Source organism: Anser cygnoides, chromosome 10, assembly GCF_040182565.1.
Source record: "Anser cygnoides isolate HZ-2024a breed goose chromosome 10, Taihu_goose_T2T_genome, whole genome shotgun sequence".
NCBI lineage: Eukaryota > Metazoa > Chordata > Aves > Anseriformes > Anatidae > Anser > Anser cygnoides.
The window spans coordinates 20,744,121-20,772,027 of record NC_089882.1 but is presented as its reverse complement, the minus strand read 5'-3'; the positions used below and the strand labels follow the sequence as shown (position 1 = coordinate 20,772,027).

General features: G+C 34.4%; 2 protein-coding genes across 3 annotated transcripts in view; one reads left to right on the top strand and one right to left on the bottom strand.

Moving 5' to 3' along the window:
• Positions 1-27,907, bottom strand: part of SYN2 (synapsin II) — a 177,907-nt gene that overhangs the window by 61,422 nt on the left and 88,578 nt on the right. The gene's annotated exons all lie outside the window — the stretch shown is intronic.
• Positions 212-27,545, top strand: TIMP4 (TIMP metallopeptidase inhibitor 4). The gene is made up of 5 exons (XM_013187711.3): positions 212-842; positions 17,846-17,943; positions 22,610-22,724; positions 23,383-23,507; positions 23,655-27,545. Exons 1-5 carry the CDS (start codon positions 713-715, stop codon positions 23,850-23,852), a joined length of 666 nt encoding a protein of 221 aa, XP_013043165.1. The 5' UTR covers positions 212-712; the 3' UTR covers positions 23,853-27,545.

Here is a 27,907-nt window from a genome sequence, read left to right as displayed (position 1 = left end):
CTTTATTGCAGCTTTTATTTTTAAATCATTTTTCCTTGTAACTACCAATTGTTCTAGTCTTACAAATAAGCATTGAAACATTTCCTTTTCATGAATGAAGTTCTGTCCAGCCTGCAAACAGGGACGTCATCTCAAGAAAATGCACAGAAGTGCAGGGGAAGATCAGGGATTGCAAAGGAAAACAGAGCTTAAAAAAAGACAGCTTTGTTTACTTGACCAAAATAGAGAAGGTAGCAGAACTGTTCTTTTTTTTTTTTTTTTTTTTTAATTTTGGAAGGAAATTTACTAGAAAAAAAAATCTTTGTTCTGCTAAAGATCACAAAACCAGCTTCAGATACTTCTAAAAGATGTTTTTGTAAAGCTTTTTGATTACTAACAGTTATACTGACTCATAAGAGCAACGTTGCAATGCTTACTAAGGTAACCTCACTTCTGGTACAATGATTTTCACCAATGATGTGCTTTTTCCTTAAAGGAAGGCGGAGTTTCAAGTTAGTGTCAGGGCCATAAATAAGAGGGTCCTATGTCAGGGAAATTAGAAGTCAGTTAACATAAGCGTATACTCAGACTGAGCATTAGAGGGCTTTTCTAAACCAAGGCTGTTGAAACTGAACAGTGAAGAAATCAGATAGTTTTTAGGAAGTTTAGATATAAAATCAACAGTAAGAAAGCATTTTCTCTTGGCTGACTGCTTAGCCGTGCTTAAGGCAGCATGAATCCTGTACTTAGTACCTTGTTGTTCTCAGTGCTTCTGCTGCTGACCCACAGAATTCAGGAGCTGGTGGAGGCGTGCAGCTGTGCCCCTGCTCATCCGCAGCAGCTCATCTGCGATTCTGCTTTAGGTGAGTCACAACTACTACGTGCTTTTAAGTATGATGGTAGGAAATCAAAGGAAGCTAATCCAACTGCTGCAATGTTTTTATTTTTTACTTTTTTTTGTACTGCTGTAGGGGAATATGTTTAACCAGTTGGCTTAGTCTGCAGTTAGGATTTTAAAACAAAATGATTGCAGACATCCCTTTTAAAAAATATGGCTATGGGGAAAAAAATGTGGTAGTAGCTGTTCTGTTTTTTTTTTTTTTCCAGAATATTTTGTGGTTACAAATTATTGAAATTACTGCATTACTTAGTCTCTTTTTCTTTTCTTCTCAATAAGAACAAGTTGTATATTAGCTCCTAACTTAGAGTAAGCAGGGAATAATACCTAACTTCTAAATGTCTACTGTTCATGGTATCTGTAATAGACTATTTTATCTAAATATGCAAACTATCTATATTATGCATATAGATAAATAGATGTTATAGCACTCTTGGAAAGCAAAAGAAAATAAACAAAAATAAAAGTCCCTGATGACAACATCTTGAAACACTCCATCTTTGTTCTGCTATATTACAATATCTTATTTAGCTCTTCTTGCTTTCCAAAAAGTACTTGAGGACAAAACTGATATGCCCTTTATTTTATGCAGATAAGCTGTCTACAGAAGTTCTGCATAAATATGACTTTCCAGGCTTTAGGACAGTTTTATTTCATGATATTCAATCAACACTGTGGTTGTCAAATGACTTATAGAAAGAAACTAAAGATCTCAAAATTAGACTGCATGGGGATAAGAAAATGTGACATTTTGCAGTCTTTTGATTTCATTAGCTCAAGCTGAGGCTGGTTAGCTTCCATCTAGTGTGAACAGTAAATGTAGAACATGAGTTTCCAAAGTGTCACAAAATTAGCATCTCTATGGGGCAGGCAATACCTTCTGCATACTGATTAATTGCTTTTATACCCTGACAGAAAATCTTTGTAGCCATGACAAACTCTAAGCTCTATTTGTGGCCATCAGTTAAATTGGTTTTTAATCTGGTTGTGTTAAGTAATCTTTTTCATTAAATTACCTACACCAGGCATTACAAACTTGGAATGCAGGTGTGAAAGAAAATAGAAGTTGTACTTCCAGGAGCTTAACTATGTATGTATACATTTAACAGCATTAATCTGCTGCTTTCCTAGATCTAATGAAGTAACAATTTGCAAGAAACTTATTTAGAGATTTATCTAAATAAATAATTTTACAGTACAGAGGAAATTCAAAATACTCATTACAAGCTATACTCTTTAGGGAAACCATTCTGGCCATTCATATTAAGGCAAGTTCCCATAGAAACATTTTGAAAAGGGTAGGTATATGCTACTTTTTATTTATGTTTAAATAAAACATAATGTACCTTACATTTATGTAAAATAAAACTGCATTATATTTGGACTTGGTGCTCAGGCTCTCACTCACACAGACGCTTCTGTTTAAGTAAATTGCGCTTTTCACCTAAGGTATGTTTACATCTTGAATCCCTTTGTTCATTATTTATCATTTTTAAATAGCATTTCTATATATTATAATATGATAGAGAGGTACAGATATTCATTCACAGAAATGTGTACATATATCTTTAGATATATATACATATGCTTGTATGTACATACTGCTCTAAGACTTCATGGATGAATTCTTTGATTTATTCTGGACACAATGCCTCACATAAGCAGAGCAAAATGACTTTAAAGGAGCTGGAGAACACCAGTGGAGTGTTTGCACTGTGTAAGAGAAACCTCTGCAAACCACTTTGGCAAAGGCAGCTCCTCCATCCCTGATGCCAGGGCTGGGACTGTCCTGGGGAGCACAAGACTGGAGTCCTGCCACATGGCATCATCCCCACAGGAATTAGGGCTATGCATCTGCAACGCTGCTTCCTTTGAAGCAAAGCAGGTTTGAAGTCACACCTGTGTCCTTCGTGCTACTTGGCTCTTAAGAGGGAATGTGTAGACTGGGCCATGCTGTTAAGTGTCCCGTGCAGTAGAATACCTCAAACTTATATACATATACAAACATACATACTTTTTAAGATACAAGAAGATTAAAGCTCAAACTGAAGATGTGTACCTTAATTTCAACATATTCATACTTAGAAAATATTGATAAACAAAGAGACCAGCTCTTCAGCTACCAAAACCCATGGTGGTTAAATGCTAATCCAGCTTTTTACTAAGATTATTCAACCTTTTGCAGTTTAGTTCATACATCTCTGTACTCACAAACACATTCAAGTATATCCTTGCAGAATAAAAATCTATCGCATTTTATTAAAACCAAGAAACCATGCCATGCCTCTAAGTTCCACATTAAGTAAAATGGGACATAGTCTCAGTCTTGCTCGTAGGGTTAGCAGACATTATATGTACCTCAGTTACTGCATTATTTCTCAGTTTTGCTATCTGTAAGTTTTCAGATTTCCTTTAGGATCACTTGGGATTTAGATGGAGTGAAAATGGAGGTGGAAGAGGTTGAGTCTATAGACATTACTTCAGCCACTAGAATGTGTGACGCCACTCAGAAACCTTAGCATTTATGTAAGATACCCAAGAAAAAACATAAGCAAAGAAATTAAGTCTGGGACAAGCTCTTTTCACTTTTTCATTTGTTATCTGATTAGTACTGTACTGTTTTTTCTTTTCCTGACAGACTTCTGTGTGTTTACATTCTTCATAAATACTCAACAGCTACCACACAAGCTAAGAAAGCCTGTTATTTCTGTCAAGTTTCTTACAGACCTAGAGCGAGAGAGTGCTTCTGGTCCTGACAAGGTGATAGCTAAAACAAAAACAACAGATGAGTGAAGAGCACTGCAGGTGTGACATGGCTGTATGCCACAGGAAGAACAGTAATGATGAGATAGTAGATACGTTAGGAAATCATGACTATTATGCTGGTTCTGCCATTTATGTGACCTTGGGTTTGTTAATCTTCCTGCTTAGCTTTAAAAAGGTGTGATTTTTCTACAGATTTGGGTAGCTCTCATGAACTTCTTAGTAGTTTTAAATTTCAGTTCAAAGAGAAGTAAATCCTCATCAGTAGGAAGTGCCTAGCACCATGGAGATATGCTCCTTTTAGTAGAAAATAGATACATTTCTTTGTGTTCTTCTAAACGGTGCTGAGATCCTATTAAAATGTGCAGAATGCCTTCAAACCTCAGTGAACACCTATACTTGTCAAAAGGATTTCAGCCTGAAATGGAGACGGGAGCTTTATTAAATAGCAGTTCCATGTACTGCACTAGTGATTACAGGTGCTAAGTATCCTCACCAAAGAATCCAGGAGGCTTTCTCTGTATGGAAATGAAACATGATGCGGATGTGCTGTTTTAAACGTTCTGATTCAGTAGTGAGGCACCCCAGTTTCAAGATGATAGAAGTGTCCTCTGAATATTTTTTGAGAGAAAACATGGATAAAACTGAGTGTATCAGGTGGTCAAGATGACAACATATTTTCCTTTTACCACTGACTTCAGTCACTCCTGGACTCAATTCCTAACCAGTGTTCACATCAAATTATATAGCCAGTAGAGAAATGGTATACATTGAGAGGACTAACTACTTTCTAAAGTCTATCACTTTTAATTCAAGCTGTTTTCCCTTGTTTTAGGCAAAAGCAAGGTTATTTTTTGGACAATAGGACTAATATGTAAATACTTTGCACTTCTAAGATAAGTTACACTAGTACCCTATTTTAAAGTAGATGTCTTCTTTCTGATTTCAATTCATACGTTTGTTGCTTTTTCTTAAAAATATAATTAAAACAATCTTTTTACTGTATATTGGGTACCAGATTGGAACAGAAATGAGTAACAGATCTGAAGTACAAATAAATACATAAAATAGCTTCAGAGAAGAGTTATATAGCTTTAGAGAAGAGTGGCACATTTCAAAACACAATGGAAACTTTACAGCTGAAGCTTGGCAGTCTTTTCAGCCTGTTAAAATCTCATATGATCACTGAGATCATCTGGCACATCTTTACAATGCCTGATATATTAAATTTTAATCACATTTAAAAATAACAATAAAATGTTTTATCTAAATATCCCAGAGGAACTGAAAAATTAATTCTGGTGTAATATGAAACTCAGTAATATAGAAATAGCATACTGTAATATTAAAGTGTTCATGGCTCAGCGCCCCACAATTTTGTCTCACTGCAATATAACTTTTAGCTTTGTACTGGAGTAGATTAATTTGTACTATATTAGAGTGGGAAGTAACTCTGCTTGATGGGGAGAATCAGCTTTGGAAAAGGTATTATAAATGTTGACAGTACTTCTTCCAAGTTAAGGGGAAAAAAAAAAGTGAAATTAAAGTAGACTTTATATTTTATTCATACTGTATTATGTTATATGCATCCACCCTATTCTTAATCTTATAGAGCCTATTTGCTATGAGTAGTGTGACCAAGCAGTGGTCACACTGACTAAGCAGCTATGTAATTTTTGTGTCATACAAACAGTAATAACTATATCATATAACAAAAGACCATTAAAGACAGGGATGCAATAGAGTTCCATAAAAATCCCTACTCTTGAAACCATTGCTGGAGGAAAATGGGCAACATAGCCTTGCTTCAGAAGGCTGGCTGGATCCTGGATCAGAAGCCATGCCTCCAGACACCTCAGTGACAGACATGGGCTTCACACAGATTGCATCATGGAGTTGCCTAAAGACTTCTACATTTCTCTATAGCATGGAAAAATTATAGTACTTGTAGTGAGACTTGCATTTATATTATTTTCATGCCAAATGGAGGCAGGCTTTACTCTGCTTCATAGAGATGTCCTGCTTCTAGAGTAGAAATCAGTGACAATAATGCATAGGTGTATTTCTAGAGTAACTTGTCACTGACAGGAAATGATTATGCAGCTACCATCTCTCAGGGATCCCAAGCCAAAATGAAGGCTGAATTTGTATTCCAGGAACTGTGAATTCAATTACAGAAATAACATGCAGGAATTTTTCTATTCTAGTTCTCTTTCCTCCCTGAGAAAATGCACATAAAAACAACAGGAAAAGTACAGCACCTGAACATGTTTCTTGCAAGAAGTATTAGGTAAAAGAACCAAAAGCTAATTGAGTATTTTGTAGTATAACTAAATCTCCGTATTATGGTAGTTCACTGATTCAAAAGTAACTCAGAAATACTGTCTCATTGCTGAATGTTATAAATGCAAGATCAGATAATTCAGCAACTGTGTTACTTTTATTTAAAAGCATACATTGTAGGGGTAAGAATCTAACACCCATGATTTCAAAAACATGCTGCATACTCTATGTGGAAAACAAAATGCAAGCTTAGGAACAAAGATTAAATAATATAAAAGAGAACAGGAAAGACTGCCAGACTCTTAATCCTATTAATCTACCAAGTTTAATCCCTAACTTTCTCATTAAAAAGTATTTCAACAATACCATGTTTCTTCCGCATGGAGGAAGAGGTATGCTGCTATGAATGGAAATCTACAATAACATTATGTATGTTGTTCTACAGACTTTAGAGTATAAAGAGAGTGTTATTCTTCAGCTGAAATTAGGCAGATGTTGATTACTAGTCAAATGATGTGGTATTTGAGGCTTGTGAAGTAGAGAGAAATATTTCTGGTAACATGAGTAGCAGCTGTAAAAACAGTGCAGAAAAATAAAACTGACCTTGAACAACATTAGGAAATCATGGTATTTTTTAATGTAATATTTAGTTAAAAGAATACCGCACATCTGTTTAAAAAAATCACCTCTTCCATTTGAAAGTTCATAAAAACTAGATTTTAAAACCTCTCTCATAAATTGAATGTATTCTTCTAATAACAATAAGACTGCAAAATCTGGTTTAACAAGGCAGCCAAACTAAATCGACTCTTCCCTTCAACACAAGGAATTTCTGCATCCCAAGCCAAAAACACAGCCTCACAAAATCCTGACCTACCAGAAAGTCCTAATGTGCTTGAAAAAGATAGGCCTCCTACAATTTGAAAGCCTCACACAGAAGTGCATTTCGGATGCAGGCAAACACAACTATTAATAAACCACAAAAGAGTAATCAAAGTCTGCAAATCATGTATGTTAAAGGTTGATAAACAGTGTAAATTCATATCCATATGAAAGAGCAATAAGACAATCTTTCATACCTGCTTTATAGACTTCAGAAGTATTCATGTTTTTGTTGGTTTGTTTTTTTTTGCAAGTAGAAGAGTCTTGGAATGTAGTAATATATTTTTTTGAATAAAAACACCATGAAAAACAACATTTTATCTCTTATAAATCATAATTCATCATCTAAAGAAGAAAGTGTTGCATTGCTGCCCTTTGTAACCAAAACATTTACACAGTGGCAATATCAATTGATTAGAATAACCTATAGAGATTAACATATGAAACCTTTTCAAATGCATTTGTGATATTTTCCTTCAATGGGCAAAGTGTAGGTTTCTGCACCATATTTTTCTCCTTATTTTATGTTGGGCTAATAGACTTGAATTTGGCCCGATGCTTGTGTTTTAAATTAGTCTTTCCTTTCAGAAAACTCCCTTGAGTTCTTTCAGCCCAAGTGATAACACTTTAGTTTAAGAATTTGTTTTTAAAGTTACAGATAAGACTGTTATCTCACCATACTTACCATCTCATGCAGCTGGAAGCATCATCAAGACTAGGCAATGCTCTTTCAGATGTTGCTTTCCATAAAATAAAAATCTGCTGTAGCTATATTCTTCAACAAGATGTGTGGATAGAGATTCAAAGCCTTTCTGTCCAAACAGTCCACCAAGTTGCACTATTTTTTTTGTGATGTTCCAAATGTGTGGTTCCATTGATTACTTTGCCATTGCTTTAGTTATTTTATAGATGGCTGTGAGCATTTATTCATGGAATATCAGAAAACAAAGATACAAAGCAGAAAAACATTGTCTTCACCTTCTAACTAGCATACACATCTCTTGAACTACAGATTATTTGGCCTTCATTCTAGAAATTGTGCAGAAAGAGTGAATATTAACATGGACTTACATTTAAGAAATCCATCCTGCAAACACAGAGGGAAATTTTTTTTTTTCAGATTCACTCAGTATTGGACCAGTTTTGCTGCTGCATTACTCTATTTATCTCTAGAACTGAACTAATAAACCAGCTTCAAACATCTGAGATATGTTACAGTTTGGAAATGAAAGTGCTGCTTACTGCTCTGTCTTGTTGAAATCTTAACTGATAGATAGACCAAATGTTTAGCAAACAGTTTTTTCAGCTTTTTAAAGATCATTCAAGAGCATCTTGCTTAGTTCTCAAAAGACAACAGAAAGTATAGGTGTTTACCACTAGGTTTCCAATCTCAAAAGAATAAGAGTGATCTTAGCATCACAGCAGATATCCTGAGGTAATTTTCTATCTATGTAATGAAGTCTGGAACAATTAAAAGCTTGCACAATAATTCAGAAATCAATGGTGCAAAAGAATGGTACCAGTCTCCCTTACGTTGCGAGCATCATAAGCCAAAACGACTTGGAAGATATACTATATGGCTGTGACAACATCAGACATCATCGGATCTGTTAGATTTATTTTCCAAGTGGCTTATTGTTATATCTCATTGCCAAATTGGCATTATAGTCAATAATAAGGTAGCATTACTGTGGGAATCTTGGAGTCATCTTGATGTCCAATGAATGCTACGTAAAGCATTTTGACAAAATGGATCAGTTCTCACTCTGTACCTAGGCTCAAATTCCATTCCCCCAACCCAAGACCTAGAGTCTTCAGTACAGAAAGAAAAAAAATACATGAATACTATGAAAATATTTTGCAGAGGTGATAATGGCGGCTAGCAAATAGTTTTTTTTTTTAAGGCTATTCAGAAGTATTTTTACAACTATGATAGAAGTGGTCTAGCTGATTGAAGTGCTTGACATAGAGGAAATTATGGCAAGTGTAAACCATAGAATATATATATATACTAAAAAATATATATTTCACTGTGTTCTTTTGATATATTTTGCACTAAAAAGACAGAACCTCCTCCACATGATTTCCAGATTCTTCTTTAAAGAAACTCAAAAATAGTATATGAACAGAAGATGAAGAACTTTCAGTGTTCTAGTAAATTTGTAACAACCAGAGAGATCAGAAATAAATTTGAGTTAATTTGCAAATGTGCAAGGTGCCTTTGAATTTATTGTAAATAAACTTAAGGATTCACATGCCTCAAAGATAAATAAAAAATAACGGAAGTGATAAAACATGGAGTAGTTTTTGAAAATAGAGTACAGGCTTCTTTGCATACAGTACAGGCCATCTCAACTAAAAATATGTGAAATGAAGTCAGTAATAGTAGAGCCTTTCTTGGACCCATAGCAGAAAGAAATGAAGAAAATTATAGATGGGAACAGGATAAAAATAATGGCATTTTTATGAGACTGTATTTGGCAAATCCTTCCGCATGAACAGAAAAAAACAGAATATTTTTTGTTAAATGACTTGCTTTGAAAAGGCCTTAAACATTTCAGGATAAGGGCAACATATTAAACCATACCATTATTCTCATGATATTGGCACTTGATAGTATTACTCATTACTTTGATTCATTAAAAAGTAGCAGACATGATCCCTGCTCCAAGTAATGTTTGTAATAGTCTTCCACAACTGCTTACTATATCAATGGATACATACGTTCTGTTATTATATGAGTATGTGAATGCTCAAGTGCCTCTATACAGTACAGATGCATCTACTGTATTTAATAATTGAGAAAGCATTACTGCTAATTCTTGTGGAAACTACACATGCAAATTGAATACTGAATCTAAGGAAATAAAAATCTTAAATCTCCTTAAAATTATTTATAAATCCCTAAAATAATCTGCTTTAAAAATAAGAGTATCTGTAAAACTACGTTAGGTATTTAGTTACTTATTTTAAAATATTATCCTAATATCAATAACTTTTATCGTCTTCCAGATGAAATGCCTTCTTTTGTCAGCATTAGGAATGCCTGTGAGTTTAAAACAAAGTTATGATGCTCCTTATGTATTGATAATACTTCTTTTTTTTCCTTTTATATGTATTTAAATAAACTACAATCTTTTTTCTATATAAAGATATATGAATATTTAAGGAAGTTCATTTGCCTTCTTCACTAGTGAAACTTAAAGCTTTACAATAAGAAAATATGGCAAGTCTACTATATAACCAAACAGTTCTGCATATTTAGTTAAAATATGGCAGAGTTGCATTAAGAAAGTGGGAATGTTGTACAGATGGGAAGTTGCTTTGAAGTGTGAAGTAATACTTCTACAACATCTTGTATAAACTATTCTATCTTTTCCATCCAAGCATATATTGTATAGCATTGTTTTAAAGTGGGTTCATTCATTTTCATCTGTTGTGACAAATTCTGTGCAGTTTTCCTCTTCCTTTTTGAGGTTAAGATTATTCTCCTTGCCTTCTGACTCTCTCCTCTGTGCAAGAGAAGTTAAGCAATATCAAATGCTTAGTTTCCAATGTAAAGAATAAATATAATTTTTTTTTCATGTCTATGTACTCACGGAACCCAACTATTCAAAGCAGTGTTATTGGATTCCTCTGGCAGCTCTGATAGCTTTACTTGCCAGTATTCTTTAAAGTTTGTAGGATTGGACCAAAATATACTGGGTATAATATCAATGGCACCTGGACACAAAGAAGGTAAAATAAAAATTGTGTCTATGCCCTGGATTTGGACTTCATGGCATTTATCTTGGACTCCTAAGATTATTTAGCTATAACTTGAGTTCAGGTGAATATGGTAGACAAGGCCAGTTCTACTCACAGTCTTTTAGTTAGCTTGCATTCCGGTTGCTTGCATTTAAATTCTTGGACAGTTAAAGATTCATGTCTGATTTAAGCTGGAAGCAAATCTGACCAGTGATTGTATATGCTGGCCAGACTACTCTGCATATAGAAATTCTACCTGGAGCAGCTCTTTGACTATAAGAAGGAACAAATTACTGCCTCTTCTGATTTCGAGCTTCTTCTCCTGTCCAATCTCTTACATTTATTCTGCTGAATTAATTTACCCATCCCCAAAACTGAAGACAAGCACTGCTGAAAATCTCATTACCAGATCTGCCTGCATTCTTCTACAGAATATGAAGTATTTAAGCACTTACATACTACAGAGAGGGGGTGATCCTGGACTGTGCTGATTACACACAAAGAAAGAGTGACAGGGTTTTATTAAAACCTTTTTTTTTCTTAATCCTATAGGTAAACACGCCAAAGAGAAACACCTATGCTTTGGTTGCACATGTTTGACAACTCTTGGCTTACAGAATCACAGAATCATCTAGGTTGGAAGAGACCTCCAAGATCATCTAGTCCAACCTCTGACCTAACACTAACAAATCTTCCACTAAACCGTATCACTATACTCTACATCTAAATGTCTCTTAAAGACCTTCAGGGATGGTGACTCAACCACTTCCCTGGGCAGCCCATTCCAATGCCTAACAACCCTTTCAGTAAAGAAGTTCTTCCTAATATCCAACCTAAGCCTCCCCTGGCGCAACTTTAGTCCATTTCCCCTCATCCTGTCACCAGGCACGTGGGAGAATAGACCAGATTAGCTCTGGCTCTAATATAATCTGTGGCATTACCAACACGGTACTGCAGCCTCTAGTTATCATCGGGATTATGTCATTGATCAGTTAGTGCATCAGTTCTGGAAGTTTCCCTTATGATACCACACAATAAACAAAGGCATATAAAACTAAGAAAAGCCTTTTACAGTTAAGAATATGGACTCCTTATTTAAATTAAAAACAACAGGTGTATCTTTATCAGATAGTGCAAATTTGTATTAGCACCTATAAGAATTACTACCAGGTAAACTGAGGATTTATCATGAATTTCTATTTTGGTACACCCAAGCAGGCAGATAACCCCATTTCACGATGGTGGTTACAAAAAGAGTGTGTTTTTTTTTTCATGAAAAGCCCTTATCCTTCCGTCATCTGTAATGAGGAATGGAGACCTTAGAAAGGAGGAAAAAGTGTACTCCTGGGTAATACAAGCATACAACAGAAAAAGCCGTTTTGCATAGCAAACCTATATGACCTCATTTCAGTTGTTTCCTGGTTTACTCTGCAATTAGTTTAGATCTCTGGACCTGGAAACTTGACATTTAGATTTTCAAACAAATTATGTGGACTCTATATTCCTGACTGTTTGTTTGATGAATGTTTTCGGTATGTGTATAAATCTACCTGGTACAGACATTGTCATATTCCAACCATATTTTTAGCAAGTTGTGTTTTAAACTACTACACCTCAAAGAGGTAAAAAGTTTAAGTTTTGGGTATAGATACAATAGAATAGACTAGTTCAGTTGGAAGGGTCCTTCAAAGATTATCTAGTTCAACTGCCAAGTTTTAACTAATATTGTAGTAGAAGGGTGAGCAGAAACAGCTACATTATTTTACATGTGAATGTTTTCATTTGGGTGAGAGGACATTTTTATATATAAGGGTTCATTTGAATGTAAGGCCTTTCAAATTTATGTACTCCACATATATTGTGTGTCCATAGTTCTGTTTTATTTCAAACTGCATATGCAAACTGCCATGTCATTTCAGGAAAAAAAAAAAACAAACACTTCTGTTTTCTCTTTTTGTACTTTCAAATGCTTTCTTCTGTCTGTTCCCATATGTATCTGGGATGCCATCCTCAACCCATCCACAGAACAATACACTCATTGAGATCCCTCTCCCTGTCCCACTTGTTCCTTGTCCCTGCAAGGCAACAAATATAATAGCCTTACAAGAATACATGAGCAATAGCATCTGGCAACAGCTTGACTGAAGTGTCAGACATTAAAGAGACAGGTAGAAATAATTGCTCAAAAGTCGCACTTCATATTTTAGGTAATTAAATGAAAGGACTAAACTTTTGACCACTGTGAACTGATTTTTTTTTTTAAATCAGGATTTTGATATATTTATTTAAAAAAAAAATCTTTTTAGTAAGTAGGCATCTTGTAGGAATGCGCTCAATTACTCAATCTTCCATATATGATCTGAGGCAATAAAATCTAAGACAGTGACACTGCACCGATTTTTTTTTTTCTGATTGAGGCACTGTTTCTAAAATTTGCAAGTGGCCTTATAAGAACATTTATGTAGATAATCCAGGGGCAAACCAGGAATACATATGGCTGGGATGGTCCGAGCAATACGGTTTCCTCTGCATGCAGAATCACACTTTGTTGATGACCTCAGAATCCATTACAAGCCAAAACGACAGGATTTAGCTCTTCTTTATACAAAAAGCAGTTGAGGCATCCCAGCCTAGAAAATTTTGTCCTTCTACTCATTAACATACCTAATTGCTGAAGGACTGGAATGCATTAACTGGAGTTTTGAATTTATGAATTGTGGGCATTTAATCAGTTTATTACTGATAGCATGAAAAGTCCAGTCTCGCTGGGCAACATGTTCTGGTAATTGATTATCTTCTGCTACACTATGCCTTAAGACCCTCAACCTCTAAAATACGTTACATTTGCAATCCTGCAGTCTGACTTCCACTTGCACTTTCATCTAAGGTGCTGTGGCATTTTCCCATTCTCATGCTGTCGTTCTTGGCTAATGCTGTAATTCTTTAGGCCTTCCACTTACAAACCCTGCTACTCTTGGTTTGACAGCTTCTTATGGAAGGCATTGTCATGAGCAAAAGACTCACACTTTTTTCTTACCCTTTATATTGTACGATTTAGCTTAGAACATAACAGTGAATAACAAAGTAGGTAACAGTCATTCACAGAAGTATTATACAATAATATGCATGCAGAAAGCTTAAACTAGTTGGTGTGTAACACCTGCCCCGATCAATGCAGGGTTCAGTTAGTGTTATTAGTATATCAGTATCATTAATAGTATCAAGCAGGAAGGAGTATAATCAGGTCCTGATGAAAACCATATATTTACTAAGGGAAAAATATTACAGGAGGGACCTCTGTGTGCTTGGGGAGGACATTCGTATCACAGACATTCGTCTTACTTCCTTTCTTGGCTGACCACAGGGGACCGTTACTTCTCTTCTCTCTCACTTTTCCTTCTCTCCACCGCTCTACACCCATTTATCTCCTTTTGTTTTCCTTCAAAACTAACTTTTCTGTAGGAGTCAATATAGGCCATTAGCAATGAGTATTTGTGTATGTCAGCTTGACTCAACAACCCTTTCTGCAACTCATTTTTTTACCCTACTACCAAGTCACATTTTTTCAAGTTGCAACTTGTGTCAGTTGTTTCTTGTCCTATCACATCTGAGAAGGGTACAGCTACATATTTTCTCATTCAGTGACTCTTCTTATCATTAAAGAAAGTATGTTCACTGTTATTTCGTTTGGCTTTATAAACATGTTTTTTATCAAAAGAAAAGTACTTCACAGTCTTCTAGAAATCATATCCCAGAAATAAAAATACTGAACTAAACCCAATCTAAATAAAACAACTCAATACGTGTCTCTATTTCTCATGTTACTGTGATCTTAATACACTTGACAACTTTGTTCAGGAATTTAATCTTGATTGTTTTTAGAGTCCAATCAGCTGACAAAAGAGATTTTCAAAGCTTCAAGCATCTGCTTCCCTATCTGTCCATCTTTATGCAGATCAAAATTACTTAATTCAGGAAAGAAGGATTAAAAATATTCTTAACAGATATCTAATAACAAATGTGCCATAACCAAGCTGATTTATATCTAATTATAAATATGCAATAACCAAGCTGATTTACTAAATGTAACATTGTCCTTCTTATACTGCAACACGCTATGACACTACTAATGAAAGCAGCAATTGCTCAGAGGGGCAGCAACTTGACACTATGGACTCAGCATAATAGTGGGAGCCAATAACTGCTGTAACTGTATGATTTTTGTTCTAAGGCTCTAATTGACCCCCTGTGTAGCTTTGATTACATTAAATTGTATTTCAGATACCTGATACCACTTTCAGCTGCAAAGTAGGGATAAAAGTTTGTATTTTTTAAAAGTACCATGAGTTACAAAATATGACAGCAGAAACACTACATCCTACTACTGAAATATAAGAGTGAATGTCTTTTGAAATACGTCATAGATTTTAAATACGGAACAAATTTGAGGCAGACTGAATTATTGACATTAGAATATAAAAGCTATACCTAAGTATTTTATAATACGCAAATTCCTCACAAAGAATGAATAACTGTCTGATAGATAAATGACATTATTACCCTAAACAACCGGAGGCTGTTCTCAGCCAAATAGATAAGCAAATCCAACAATGATATAGGTGATATCACTTCTTGAAAGAAAGTGCAGACTAGGAGAAATCCTAAGTTATAACCACCCTCTGAACCACGAATGAGGAGAAGGAGATGGCTAGACCCAAGAATGCTAAATCAGGAAATGCTTGTGGTTAAAAACAGAAGCAACCACATGAACCAGAGGTTTTAGGAGACAGCTAGACGACTGATTGAAAAAAAATAACAATTCAAAGTACAGAAAAAAAATGAATAAGAAGACTTGAAAGGCACATAAAGATATATGTGCATTTGAATCTGATTTCAGGAGAACAGAAAAAGCAAAACCCCAATAACTAAAGATTTAGACATCTTTTAACAAAAAAACTTTCTTGTCATTAAAAATAAATAAATCTTAGTTTGGTATTCCTCCACCATCTGGAAGCTTTCTCTTAAACAAACAAGTAAGTGAAACACACACAATATAAAAATAGTTTTCATTTTTTTCTACACACCCGCAACAAGATCTCATAATGACAAAACCCAAAATATTATCCTTTCTGCCTTACGTAATTCCATGGAGACTCTTTGAGCTATTATTGATCATCTGTAATGTTCCTGTCAGACCGTAATGAGCAGAATTTAATAAAAATATGAAAACTAGTAATATTTCAATATTAAATACAATAGGAAAAGTAGTTTTAGTTATTCTACATAGGTTTGCATTGAGTACGCAGGAAAATATTTCCTGCATATAAAACACATTACGGTACTAAGAAAATTATGGAGCTAGCTCCTAACTGTTGTCTCACCCCATCTACACTGAATCAACTCTTTTGTGAGAAAACCTTTCCTTAGGAAGAAATGCTGCAAAGGAAAACAAAACATGATTCTAATTTGACCTTTCCAGTAGTATAGTACAAACAATCCACAACACTTTTTATCTGGAATTAGATCAAAGCACCTAAGAAGTACTGTTAATTTGTGGGAACATAACATCTGCAGATGATTAAAGAGATGCTGCTACTTACCATTTGAAAAGAGGAATTTGCTCTTCATACTTAAAAGAACTCTTCCCTTTCAATCCAACACATAAGTCTAAAATGCTTTAAAAGAGTTTGAATGGCTTGGGAGAAGGGAGCACTGTGCCAAAAGATGGAGGACTCAAGCTTTGAAGCTGCAGACATCTGCATCATGTTGATTATTACATCTAGGTTTCTCTGCTAATAAGTGAGGAAATGAGAATTGCCCGTTATTATATGAGACTGACCTCTATTTGGCTATAAGAAAAATTACAGTCTGAGTTTCTTATTATTTTTATTTGGATATGATGGTTGGAGGTTAATTTATTGCATACATATTTGGGGGGGAGGAGAGGGAGAAGCAGGATTTTTATGCCAAAAAAAAAATACTCAAGCTGCTTCAGCTTGATTTTTCTCAAGTTAACAAAAAGTATGAGGATTTCACTATAAGAATAGTCAAATCCTGGAACAGGGTCTCAGGGAGACTGTGAACTGCTTCCATGCTGAGAAATAATTCCTAGTCGCTGTCATATCTGCAAAAAGTAGCATACCTATGACAGAGAGAATGAATCCAACTGTTCCCTTCAAAATCTTGTCCTTCGACAGATCTATCTTTGCACAATTATGAATTGGATTTACAGTTGAAGTGGGGTTGGACTGTTGATTGCTAAGGCCCTTGCTGTTATCCCTCCATGGAGATACAGACTGTTCTGACAAGTAGGATGTCTGCAGAGAAGCTGCAATAGCAGCCATCCAGAACCAAGCAAAAATTGGACTCAATACTTTTTTGGACGTGTAGAAGTGCGTAGAGAACTTATGGCCTCAATGTAACATGCTATATTCTTAGAATGCCATTATTCTCTGCGACAAATACTGCTGGTATATTTTAAACAATATACATGAGAGATGCCTAAAACAAACATAGGAGAAAAAATCATTTCCTCCATCATAAAATTTCTTACTTTCCTTGTTTAAAGAATAGGAAATAAATGGAACGTGTCAAGAGAGGGAGTAATTCATTTATAAAGGTTAACACAACTAAGGACACTAATAAAATGCCAAAATATATGGTCTTAGGAAAGTGAGTGAAAGTATGCTTGTCTTCTTATTTTGTGAGTAAAATTGATGCATTAATCTTGCCTAGCCTGGTCTTTCTTAGTGTCAATTTCAAGTCTATTTAACTGATAGATTATTATGTCATCAATGGGAGTTTCCTTTTCTCTTGCTGCCTGATTATAGTGTTTTATCAAAAGTTATGGTATGCAGGTCTTTCAAAGATTTTGAAGGACTACTTCATCAAAACTCAGTGGTAACTTATTTCAAATGTCCATAATCATAGCAGCCATAACCATAATTAGCATGAACCTCAACAGTTTAGCAGCCTTGCTCTAATTTAGTTATGGATATGTTAACTCAAGGGTAGCACTAAGGATTTTGAAAATTTGGAATGTCAGGAAATATGCAAGCAATGGAACATACCTCTGTCAAAAATAAGTACTTGTATCATAGGCAGCCCATTTGTTATTTTCAGCTCCTAACGCACTAGTGACAAGGCTTAAAATCTAGTTCTACCTAAAGTGTAAAAAAAAAAAAGCTAAAATCTATCAAAATATATATATTTTAAAGAAAAATGTAATTTTAGCTATTGCTTGTAAAATCAGGTGTATGCTTATTTACATTTAAACTTTTTTCTTTATTACAGTGATTCGAGCAAAAATATCCAGTGAAAAGGTGGTTCCTGCCAGTGATGATCCTCTTGATACCCACAAAATGATCCGGTATGAAATCAAACAAATAAAGGTACATGGAATCACTCAGCTAATTTGAAGTTCAACAATAACCTCTGCATATAACTACAATTAAACCCCAAATGCTTTAAGCTGGAAAAGGATCCAGCTGCCTCCAAGGTTAGACTTAGGTGAACAACACGGAATTAGAGTAGAAGTATATAAAAAAAAAAGGAAAAAAAAGAAGAAAAAAAAAAGGAAAACTCATGAAGGTCAAAACTGCTACTTGCTAAATAAGTGTATTTTTATAATAGTTTTGTTATTCACAATTGCTTTATTAAGATTGTATGAAAACAATTAAATCTATGGAAAGGTATCCACTATATTTACGTATTTTCTGTTTCTGGTGAAAACTTGATCGCGTATGTTGTGTTATGGTGTTGCAACTCTGACTGGATGATACAAACTTTTTTTGAACAGAGGAAAGCATTTCTAGCTGAAATAGCAAGGGTCATTCACAAGTGAATAGGAATATTTGCAGAAACAGGAGTCCTTCCCTGATATCCATACAAACAAAAATCCAATTTTATGAATATAAGCTGGGAAAGCAAGCACAAAGTGGGAGTACACAAAATAATAAAGTGATTCAGAATCTCACGGGATTTTTCCATTATTTGTTAAGCTCCAACAAGAAGACACATTCATTAATGTTCTTTAAGAAGACACTTCTTGGTACCATTGAAGTTACCATCAGTCTTTCAATGATGTTAAAAGATCATGACCTACCTGTTTCTGAAATATGTAAAGAAGAGTATCTCTCAATTAAAATGATGTATTACCATGGTGGGTTTTTTTTGTTTTGTTTTGTTTTGTTTTTCTCTTTCTTTCTTTCTGCTTCCAGTTTTCCAGGTAGTTTCATCTCTCATTTTTCACGGAATATTTTGTATGACCTCTAGAGGACCCTTCCAATCTTAACCTTTCTGTGATTTACTTGGAACACTTCAGCAGATCACTGTGAATTGATCTGTGCTTTCAAAAAATAATAAAAAAATAAATCCAATTCTTCAACTTGTACTAGTATATCAGCTCTAGTAAACCAGAATATCTCAAAATATTCACAAGCATAGTATCATGCATGATGTCTGTTAAGGTTTTATAGCAATTTCAACAAGCTAATTAAAGATAATTTAGCCTTGTTTAAAGAAAAGCAAAAAACTCTTCACCATCTGCAATAGTCTTCTTCAGCTATTAAGAATATTTCCAAATGTTTCTTCATAGAAATAAGTGTATGAATACCAGTTCTCTTTCCCCCAATAGAACTTTAATTTTATGTTGCTACCCTGCAACTCTTGAGTAACTTTATAGAAACACAAATCTTATACTTCAGCACAAAAAAAAAAAAAAAAAAAATGAGAAGTCTAGTTAAAGTGATTATTATTTCCAGCCTATAACCCAATTCTTCAATAATAGCATGCTGAAATTTCTTCAATCCATTCACATACTGTTGGAGCTACTTCGGAGTTTCTCCCAAACTTTCATAAGTGAAGACCTAGTCATCAGTAAACGCAGGCATCAGTAAGAGATCTTGATTTAATTCCACTGAGCTTCCAAAGGCAAGTCAGCTAGGACTGGACATACCAGGGAGGTTTATTATCTAATAAAAGATGTTCTTCATCACACAACCTTAGACTAAAGACAAGGGGGTCACAATGTTTCCACCCTTCAAATTCCTACTTCTGGCTAGGACAGTTAAGAAGAGGGAGAAGCTGAGGCTTCCACCCTGGCACACTCAGGCTGCTCAGCTGAGTTGGGATCCAGCTCATTGCTCACTGTCTAACAAGCACAACAAAAGGATTTGTTTTTGAAATCTCTGCAATACAAAGTGGTTGAGCCAACAGGAGATTCTGTACACTTCAGTTCTTTGGTGGTATGGCTAGAAAACTCAATGTGTCATTTAAAAAATATAAATGTAGAGGCAACTTTGTCTGTACTTTGTGTATCTTACAAGAACTGACGAAAAGTTATATAATCAGTTATATTCTGAGCATATAACTCAGTTGGCATACCAGTGAAAATTAAACAGGACTGGGTATACTGAAAAATTATCAAGAAATGTTCACTTGTAAATAAACATGTTTAACAGAAAAGTGTTACGGATAACACTGTAAAGTTTGCATTGAGCTACAAAAAGTAAAAAGAGTGAGGAATTTTTAAAAGTTCATGGTTGTAAACGTTTGGTAAGTGTAAAGGAATCAACTAAAATAATGTAGATGTACACCATGGGCCACATTTGGCTACTTCAGTGGAGTGGGACAATTCAGAGACTGACGTAAGATTTTTTCTGAGAATCTGATTCAAGCTTAATTTGCAAATGCTAATAACATCACAAGGATAGCTTGTCAGCTGTCTTCAAACTCTGAACTACATGGATCAGTGACATTGTGTATTGTCGCAGTTTCCTGAATAACTTAAAACTTGTCTGATCACAGCAATAACCTTATCACACTATTTCTTATCTTTTCTCTCAGATGATAACATTTTAAACAATCTAAACAGCATGTGTCAAATATTAAAATATTTTCTTTTTATTATTATAGCATTCCTTTTCTTGATTGCTTACAGAATGATTTCTCATATTTGCCTGTAAATTCTCCTGACTCCTCCCTGTATTTTCCTTCAATAAATCCTACCAGAACATCAGATGTAAATGGATCATACCACAGTGTAGAATCGAGTCAAAAAATCCTATTCTAACCCTTTACAGAGAAAGATTCCACACTTCTAGGAGTTGAGAGAATACGACAGAGAAGATCAAATATGATTTACCGAATTAAAAAGAAGTTAAAAATTTAAGAAATGGTCTAACCTATATCTGTCTCAAAACTAGAGACAGGTCAGAGCTGGAATTTCACAAAACAATACAAACAAAAACCCCCAACCTGATGAGGTCCACAGGGAGCTCCTCATTTATTATATATTTTTATTCAACTAACACCAAACTGCACCTTCAATGAAACTCAAAACACACATTTAAATATTGACCAGATCTCCAGTATTAGTTGCTATAGATACATATATAAATATATACATATATATTACCGTTGAATCAATTTGTGTTGTCTGCATAATGCCACTTAAGTTAATTTCTATTAGGTGGTGAGTTATTCAAATAAAAGTTGTACTCTACTACACAGTATAGCACAATCAAAAGATTCTGAACGTGAAGAGAACTCAATTTAGACAATGCTTGCATAATTTATGCAGTTACTTTGTACTAGACACAGCTGTCTAGCACACACACCCTGAATATGTGGATGCAAGTGTAGCAGAAGCTAAGGATTCCATTTCCAAAGATGGCAGGTATAAAAATGGCTTTCAATGGGAGTGAGGAAGGCCTTCTTGAAGCTTGCATTAGCAATGAGACTGATACTCTGCAACACACCTGTCCTGCTCTTGCTTCCTCATCTGGCCAGCTTTTTGAGATCTTTTACATTTGGTTGACATACCAGACTACATCTATCTAATGAAATTAAATACATTGTCCATCAACGTTATATACATTTTCTAATATTTTCACTGCTGTACAGGCTACTGTTGTGTTTTTGTTTGTTTGTTTGCTTGCTTTGGAGGATGTTTACTTCTACTAAGTATTTCAAATTATCATCTAATATTTTTGGATGGGAAGACCAATAACAACACCTTTGACTACTTTTTTTTTTTTTAATTCTATAAATTGAGGCTTCAAAAAACCCTAACGTGTTACTGTGTATTTTGAAGTGCCCTGTACTATTTAAATCTCTCAAGAGAACTTGGGTAATATGAACATATTTTCCAGAGATGCCAGCTGCTATTGGGAGAGTTTGCCCCTGGGAGCTGTGAACCTTGCAATCGTCCACAGCTGTCAACACACAGCATGATGTAACCAAACGGGGCCCCTGGAGTGCTGGGGTTTCAGTTATGACATATTTGGTGATGACAGGCATTCTGAAGTTGATTAGCATCTTACGGTTCCCTCTCTGATTTGGATATAACTAAATTTGTTATTAATCTTCTAATGGTTACTTTAAGCATTATTTTCAAAGTTGAAAATGCTAGTAAAGGAGCAGATAATCTGAGCACTGCATGGGCTTTGATTCTTAGCCTATTCTTTTTGGTGCTGCAGGCCATAAATCCAGTTTCCCAGTTATTTGAGAAGGTTGCATTGGGAAAATTATCAATTAGACATGGAAAAAAAGCATGTTTTAATGACAGAATATAAGAATAATGCTCCGTTCCTTAACATGTTTCATGTTCTTGAAGTTATACACCATTACACTGATCAAGATAAGATTTCCCACGTAAATATGTCAAGAATTCTTTGCATCTTCAAAGATTCAACACTGCAGAACCTTGTTTAAGATGAATGGTGTGGGTTATTTCTTAAAGAAGTAGATGTCTGTAGACAAAGATGTCTGTAGAATATAATTTGAAGAGAAAGCTTTAAAGATTCATTAAAAATACCGAAAAAGCAAATTTCAAAACTATAACTAAAGAAAAAAAAGACCTAATTTCCTTCTGAAAATAATGGACATTTCATTTGATGTAGAGATGGGGTCTAATTGTTGGTGTTTTCTCATCAAAGTTCAGACTTCAGAGTCATTTTTCAAGAGATGCACCATATACTTCTTCCAGTAGTTGCTTGCAACTGTTTTTTCATATTTGTTTTCCACTACTGACTTTCACTTTCTGATAATTTTCAGATGTTTAAAGGATTTGAAAAGCTCAAGGATGTCCAGTACGTCTATACTCCTTTTGATTCATCACTCTGTGGAGTGAAACTAGAAGCTAACAACAAAAAACAATATCTTTTGACAGGTAAGAGTCAACAAAACCAATGTACCTATAAGAACAAAAGTAACTGCTCAATGTACAATTTGATTGACTTTGCAAAAATATGCCCTTGTAAAAATATATTTATGTACTGTCTAAATAATACAAACAGAATGAAATGTACAAATTGTGTAAAGCTGTAATTATATTGTAATTTTGCATGCTTTCCATCCTTCACTGGAAGATCTTAAAACAGTTTCAGAGGAAGTCAAAGTCAGTAACTATATAGTTAGGAAATAGAAACTATGCCATTATTGTTCTTTTAAAACCAAACCTACTGATTTTCCCATGAATACAAACATGTTTAACAAGACAACACATAACTATGCATATGCAGATTTGGTGTTGTAAGTAACTACAGATTTTTCTATGGAGTCCTGTAACCTGGTTTATCATACTACCCCATTTGCATCCATCCCTTCCTGGCAGTTTATCAGCATCTTGTGAGAAGTATCCTTGTTAAATCTTTAGCATTTATTCAGCAGAATAGTTCTAACGGTTTTAATAACATTCATGGAAAAAAGTTCTATGACTAATTTGGTGCAATTAGTTAAAAACTTTGGACATCTTTTCAATTTATTTCAGCATTCAGAAAACTGTTTTCTTTGCTTGCCTTATTTTCTCTTATTTTTTCATGCTGTAGGCCAAATTTTAAATGATGGTAAAGTCTTCATCCATTTATGCAACTACATTGAACCATGGGATGATTTATCCTTGTCTCAAAAGAAGAGTCTTAATCAGAGATATCAAATGGGCTGTGGCTGTAAAGTAAGTATAGCACAAAATACTCTTTAATAATGGAGCCCACCTTACAGCCAATAGCATTTTTCACTGTTGGGAACTGTACTCTTATATACCATATATTTTTTTGGGAAACCATAAATATACTGAATTAATGTCCTATTTCACATTTAGATTACTACCTGCTACATGGTGCCCTGCTCAATCACTGCACCAAATGAGTGCCTCTGGACAGACTGGCTGATAGAAAGAAAGCTATATGGGCACCAAGCCAAGCATTATGCCTGTATCAAGAGAAGTGATGGCACTTGCAGCTGGTACCGAGGTGGACCTCCTCCAGAGAAAGAGTTTATTGATATCAGCGAACCTTAACGTGATGACTTCCTGAAAAGCCTTGGAGTCTAATTCCGTCAAACATTGCACGCTCACAGCTTTGAACTGCTATCACCTAATGTATCTGTTGCTTAGAAACAAAAACAAATTGTCCTGTACAGCTAAAGTATGAGTCTGTGGAATTGTCACTCTGGCAAGAAGAGGAACAAATCTCCTGGAGGTAGCTACTCTGTAAAGTTATGCTTTATACAGAGAGGCTCAAGCTGAGAATGCTCCTCTGTGTTCTCTAAGGCACAACAACTTTTTTTTTTTTTTTTTTTTTTACCAATATGAATGTACAAGAACATAAGAATGGTCAGAATTTCGTTCCCTATTTTTGTCAATCTACAAATTAAAAGAGCCCCATGTTTTATTCCAAACCTTTCTGATGAACAAAGGAATGTTTTATAATTTTTTTTTCTGTATGAAAGTCTTCTGATACAAAAGAATTATTGTACAGTGTATATGCAAAGTATTATAACAATTTGCTATAAAAGATTCAAAAAATTGTGTTTTTTTCCTTACCTGTCAAAACAAGTTAAACACTTCAGTGATTAAAACAATCTGTGCTCCATATTTTGTATGTTACTTATGTCACAGGTTTCTTTATCTACAGAGTCGTAACTTTCATTGATAATTAAGTTAAAACACAGCCTTGATAATCAAAATCCCCTTATCCAATTCAATATTCCTGTGAACTAGCTATACCTTGCAAACCGTAAAGGCAGATGTTCTAATGCTTCAGCATTTTATAGAACCAACATAAATAATGACAGGTGAAAACTGTTTATATTTACAGAAATTTACATGTCCATCATCACTGCAGCTGTAGTACTTGATATTGCCTCTCTAAATGTGTGACTAGGTCATTTTACTTCAGCACTATTAAAGCCTTGGCTTTAGAAGCTCATGTAAAAATATATGCAGTAGATATTTAATAACTTACAGTGCAAGTGATTCCTAAAAAGCTCTCAAATACTTGTTCATATTTAATAATACATTAAATTTACGTTAATGACTTTTCATTCATGAATGCCCATTGACATCTGTCATAATGAATTTTTTAACTCTGACTTATCCTAGAGAAGTGTTACGATTTACCCTAGCGAAGCGTTGCAACATAGTTTACCTTTTAGCTTCTTAGAGTCTAAACTTTTATAATTTGATTACTGTAGTTAATAGCTAATCTCACACATATTTAAGTTTACAAAAGTAACTCAATTCACAGTAGTAAAACTGAAGAAATTATTTTGGTAAATGCCAAAGTTTCGGTAGTTGACGAACTGCTTGTGTTCTAGAAACTGGATGAGAACCATCACACAGGTTAGGGATCTCTAACAGCTGCCACTTCCAACCTATATTTTACTCTCTCTAACTTTCCCTGTTGGATTTCTTTAAATTCATTCAAATTTTGCCTAAAGATTACTCTCATTTATTCCTCATAAAGGAATTTAGAACAATAGGCAGAGAAAAATATTTAGACAGTTCTGTTCTCATTTGGATAGATCAGGTCCATTTGAAAGTTTAACAAACACTGTGACATTTCCAGCCTATGGATTCATCAAGAGTTAGAGCTGTTATTGTCTGATGGCTCAAGGGTCCAGTTTTCCAAATAGTGCCTTTAGTCTATTTGCCATTGAGACCTTTAAAAATCATCATGACTTAAAATTGCAAAGAACATATGGATTTCTTTAAGTGAATGGGCATTTCTAATTCTATTCAATTCCATGAAAGTGTATGTTGGGCTTAAAATTCAGCATGTCCTATATAATTGTCATACTAAGATATGTCATTGGATATAAAATGTATACTTGCAAAAGACTGTATAAATGATTTTTGTGACATACTCTGTTTTAGTGTTTCTGTTATTTTGACAATTGCATTAATCCATATTTAAATGACAGACAATGGCAGCTTTGAGAAGACAATTGTGAGAATGAATATTATTTACTTTTCTTGTGGCTAAATTAATACTTACAGAAAAGCAATGAAGTAAAAATCTATTTTGCTGGAGATTGTAAATGGTACTTACATAAGGGCTTTTATATTTTGTTTGACTGTAAAACTAAATAAATAGAAAAAAATGTTGAAACCCTATCATGTTTCACTTCACCCTACTGAAAAGATATTATCTAGCATTAACATAGAAGGAGTTAAACCTGAAGTACCATGCTGCATACATTCTGGAAAGCTGGAGAGTACTGGTTGACACCACGTGTTCCTGGACAAGAATAGGGTTTCAAATTAGTCTTTATGATCGTTATAATCTCTTATGATTTTTTTTTAATTATTATTTTTTTTAATCTTGCTTTGGCTTTCCAGGGAAACGGAATGCAGCATACGGTAATTATTACAAATCAACAAAGATATCTTTATCTATCCCCTTATCTATTTACCAGTAAGTAAAATACTATCAAACTGTAGTCCACTTTGGAGGAAGCACAAATGTTGCAAGGCCAACAGGAACGCACAGCATTATTCCTTTGAGGAAGAGTTGCCTATTTCCCTTAATAGTCAACATTTCACTTTTTATTTTACTGTAAAACAGTTTGGGTGTTTTAATTTAGACATCATATATTTGTGCTGCCAAATATAAAGTCAAATTAGTTTTCTGCTTTGCTGGAGAGAAATAAAAAATTACCAAAGGCCAATTTTGATCATCGACATAAAATATATATACACATACAACTACTTGTTCCTGTACGAAATATGAAGGCGACTTTTCTTCCAAAAAGCAATTCATATTGCAAAGACAATATTGGCAGTGCCAATTACTAGTCCTAAGGGCTGTGCATTTATATTACCAGCTTATAAATATATTTAAAAAACAGACAATTTCCTCATGTGAAACCAAAACAATTCCTAGATGAGCCTGCAAGAGCCTAATAACCATACAAGGTCTGAATTAAGCACGTGGCTAATTAATATTCATTACATGTACAGTGTAGCATGTGTTTCCAATTCCATTTTGATGTAATGGTGCAGTCTGAACAGCACTCTGCAGTAAACAGATATTTTCTGTTTTCAACTCAACATAGTTGTTTCTATTTCAGTTTTATAGTGAATAGACCTTAAACATAACTAAACCATATCTCATTGCCTTCTTTATATACATTGTAAAAAGAAATGTTTTCTTAAGTATTTATGAACAAATTGTAATATGAATTATACGCTATAATTAGTTTTTTAAACATTTTATATTTGACCTGCCATAAAATACCCAATAAGAGGTGTTTCAAAATTATTGGCTGTCCAGTTTGATTTCTGTCTGAACACAAATCTGGCCAAACTCCCCATAACAAATGGTAAAAAGATGTTTTTTGTTTTGTTTTTCTAAACAATAAATATGGCAAGAAAAGCTTTAAAAAAATAAACCCTCAGAATGACTTTTTATTTTCCCTGAGATTCAGCACTGCTAACGATTATGAAATAGATTGCAGCTTTCTGATTATGTTTTTTTTTCCTATCAAGATTTTTTACTGCAGTGGCACCAATACATTACTAACAGCAGGTTATTTTTACATTTTATTTCTACTTCCTGAAACTGTATGTGTTTTATGGAAGGTCAGAGAAGAAATACGGCCTGGTGCAACCTTTGATTTTAATTTGAAAATGACTCATGTGGCTTATGATAAGAGTAGAGAAAAGATCAGAGAATGGAGACTGTACAGGTGGATGGCAAAAAAAATAAAATGCTTTAATATTGCTTTTTTTTTTCTTTACATGTTCCAGTTAAGTTTTAATTAAAATTGCCCAACAATTTTATTGAAAAAAAAATATATTTTCTTTCATGAAAGAACATAGGAGGTGGGAATGTAGTGAAATAAAGGGGACTAATTACTGAGGGAAAAGCTGTAATATGACTAAACCAGCAACGAGTTCAAAAGCCTTACACCATTTTGTATAGTTTAAACCAGTCTGAGATGAATGTTTCTGTTTCAAAAAGTGTTTCATTAAAGCAGCTCCAGTTTTACACAAAAGAATGACATCTTTGTTTATTTACCTTTTATTGCCTTCTAAAGACTCAGTACAAATGATCACCAGAGTATGAAAGA

Excerpts from the sequence above, each read along its gene's own strand:
- TIMP4 (XM_013187711.3), top strand. The coding sequence starts at position 713 with ATGAATCCTGTACTTAGTACCTTGTTGTTCTCAGTGCTTCTGCTGCTG. Across the intron at positions 17,944-22,609 it reads ATGAAATCAAACAAATAAAG|ATGTTTAAAGGATTTGAAAA; the intron begins GTACATGGAATC and ends GATAATTTTCAG. Across the intron at positions 23,508-23,654 it reads AAATGGGCTGTGGCTGTAAA|ATTACTACCTGCTACATGGT; the intron begins GTAAGTATAGCA and ends TTTCACATTTAG.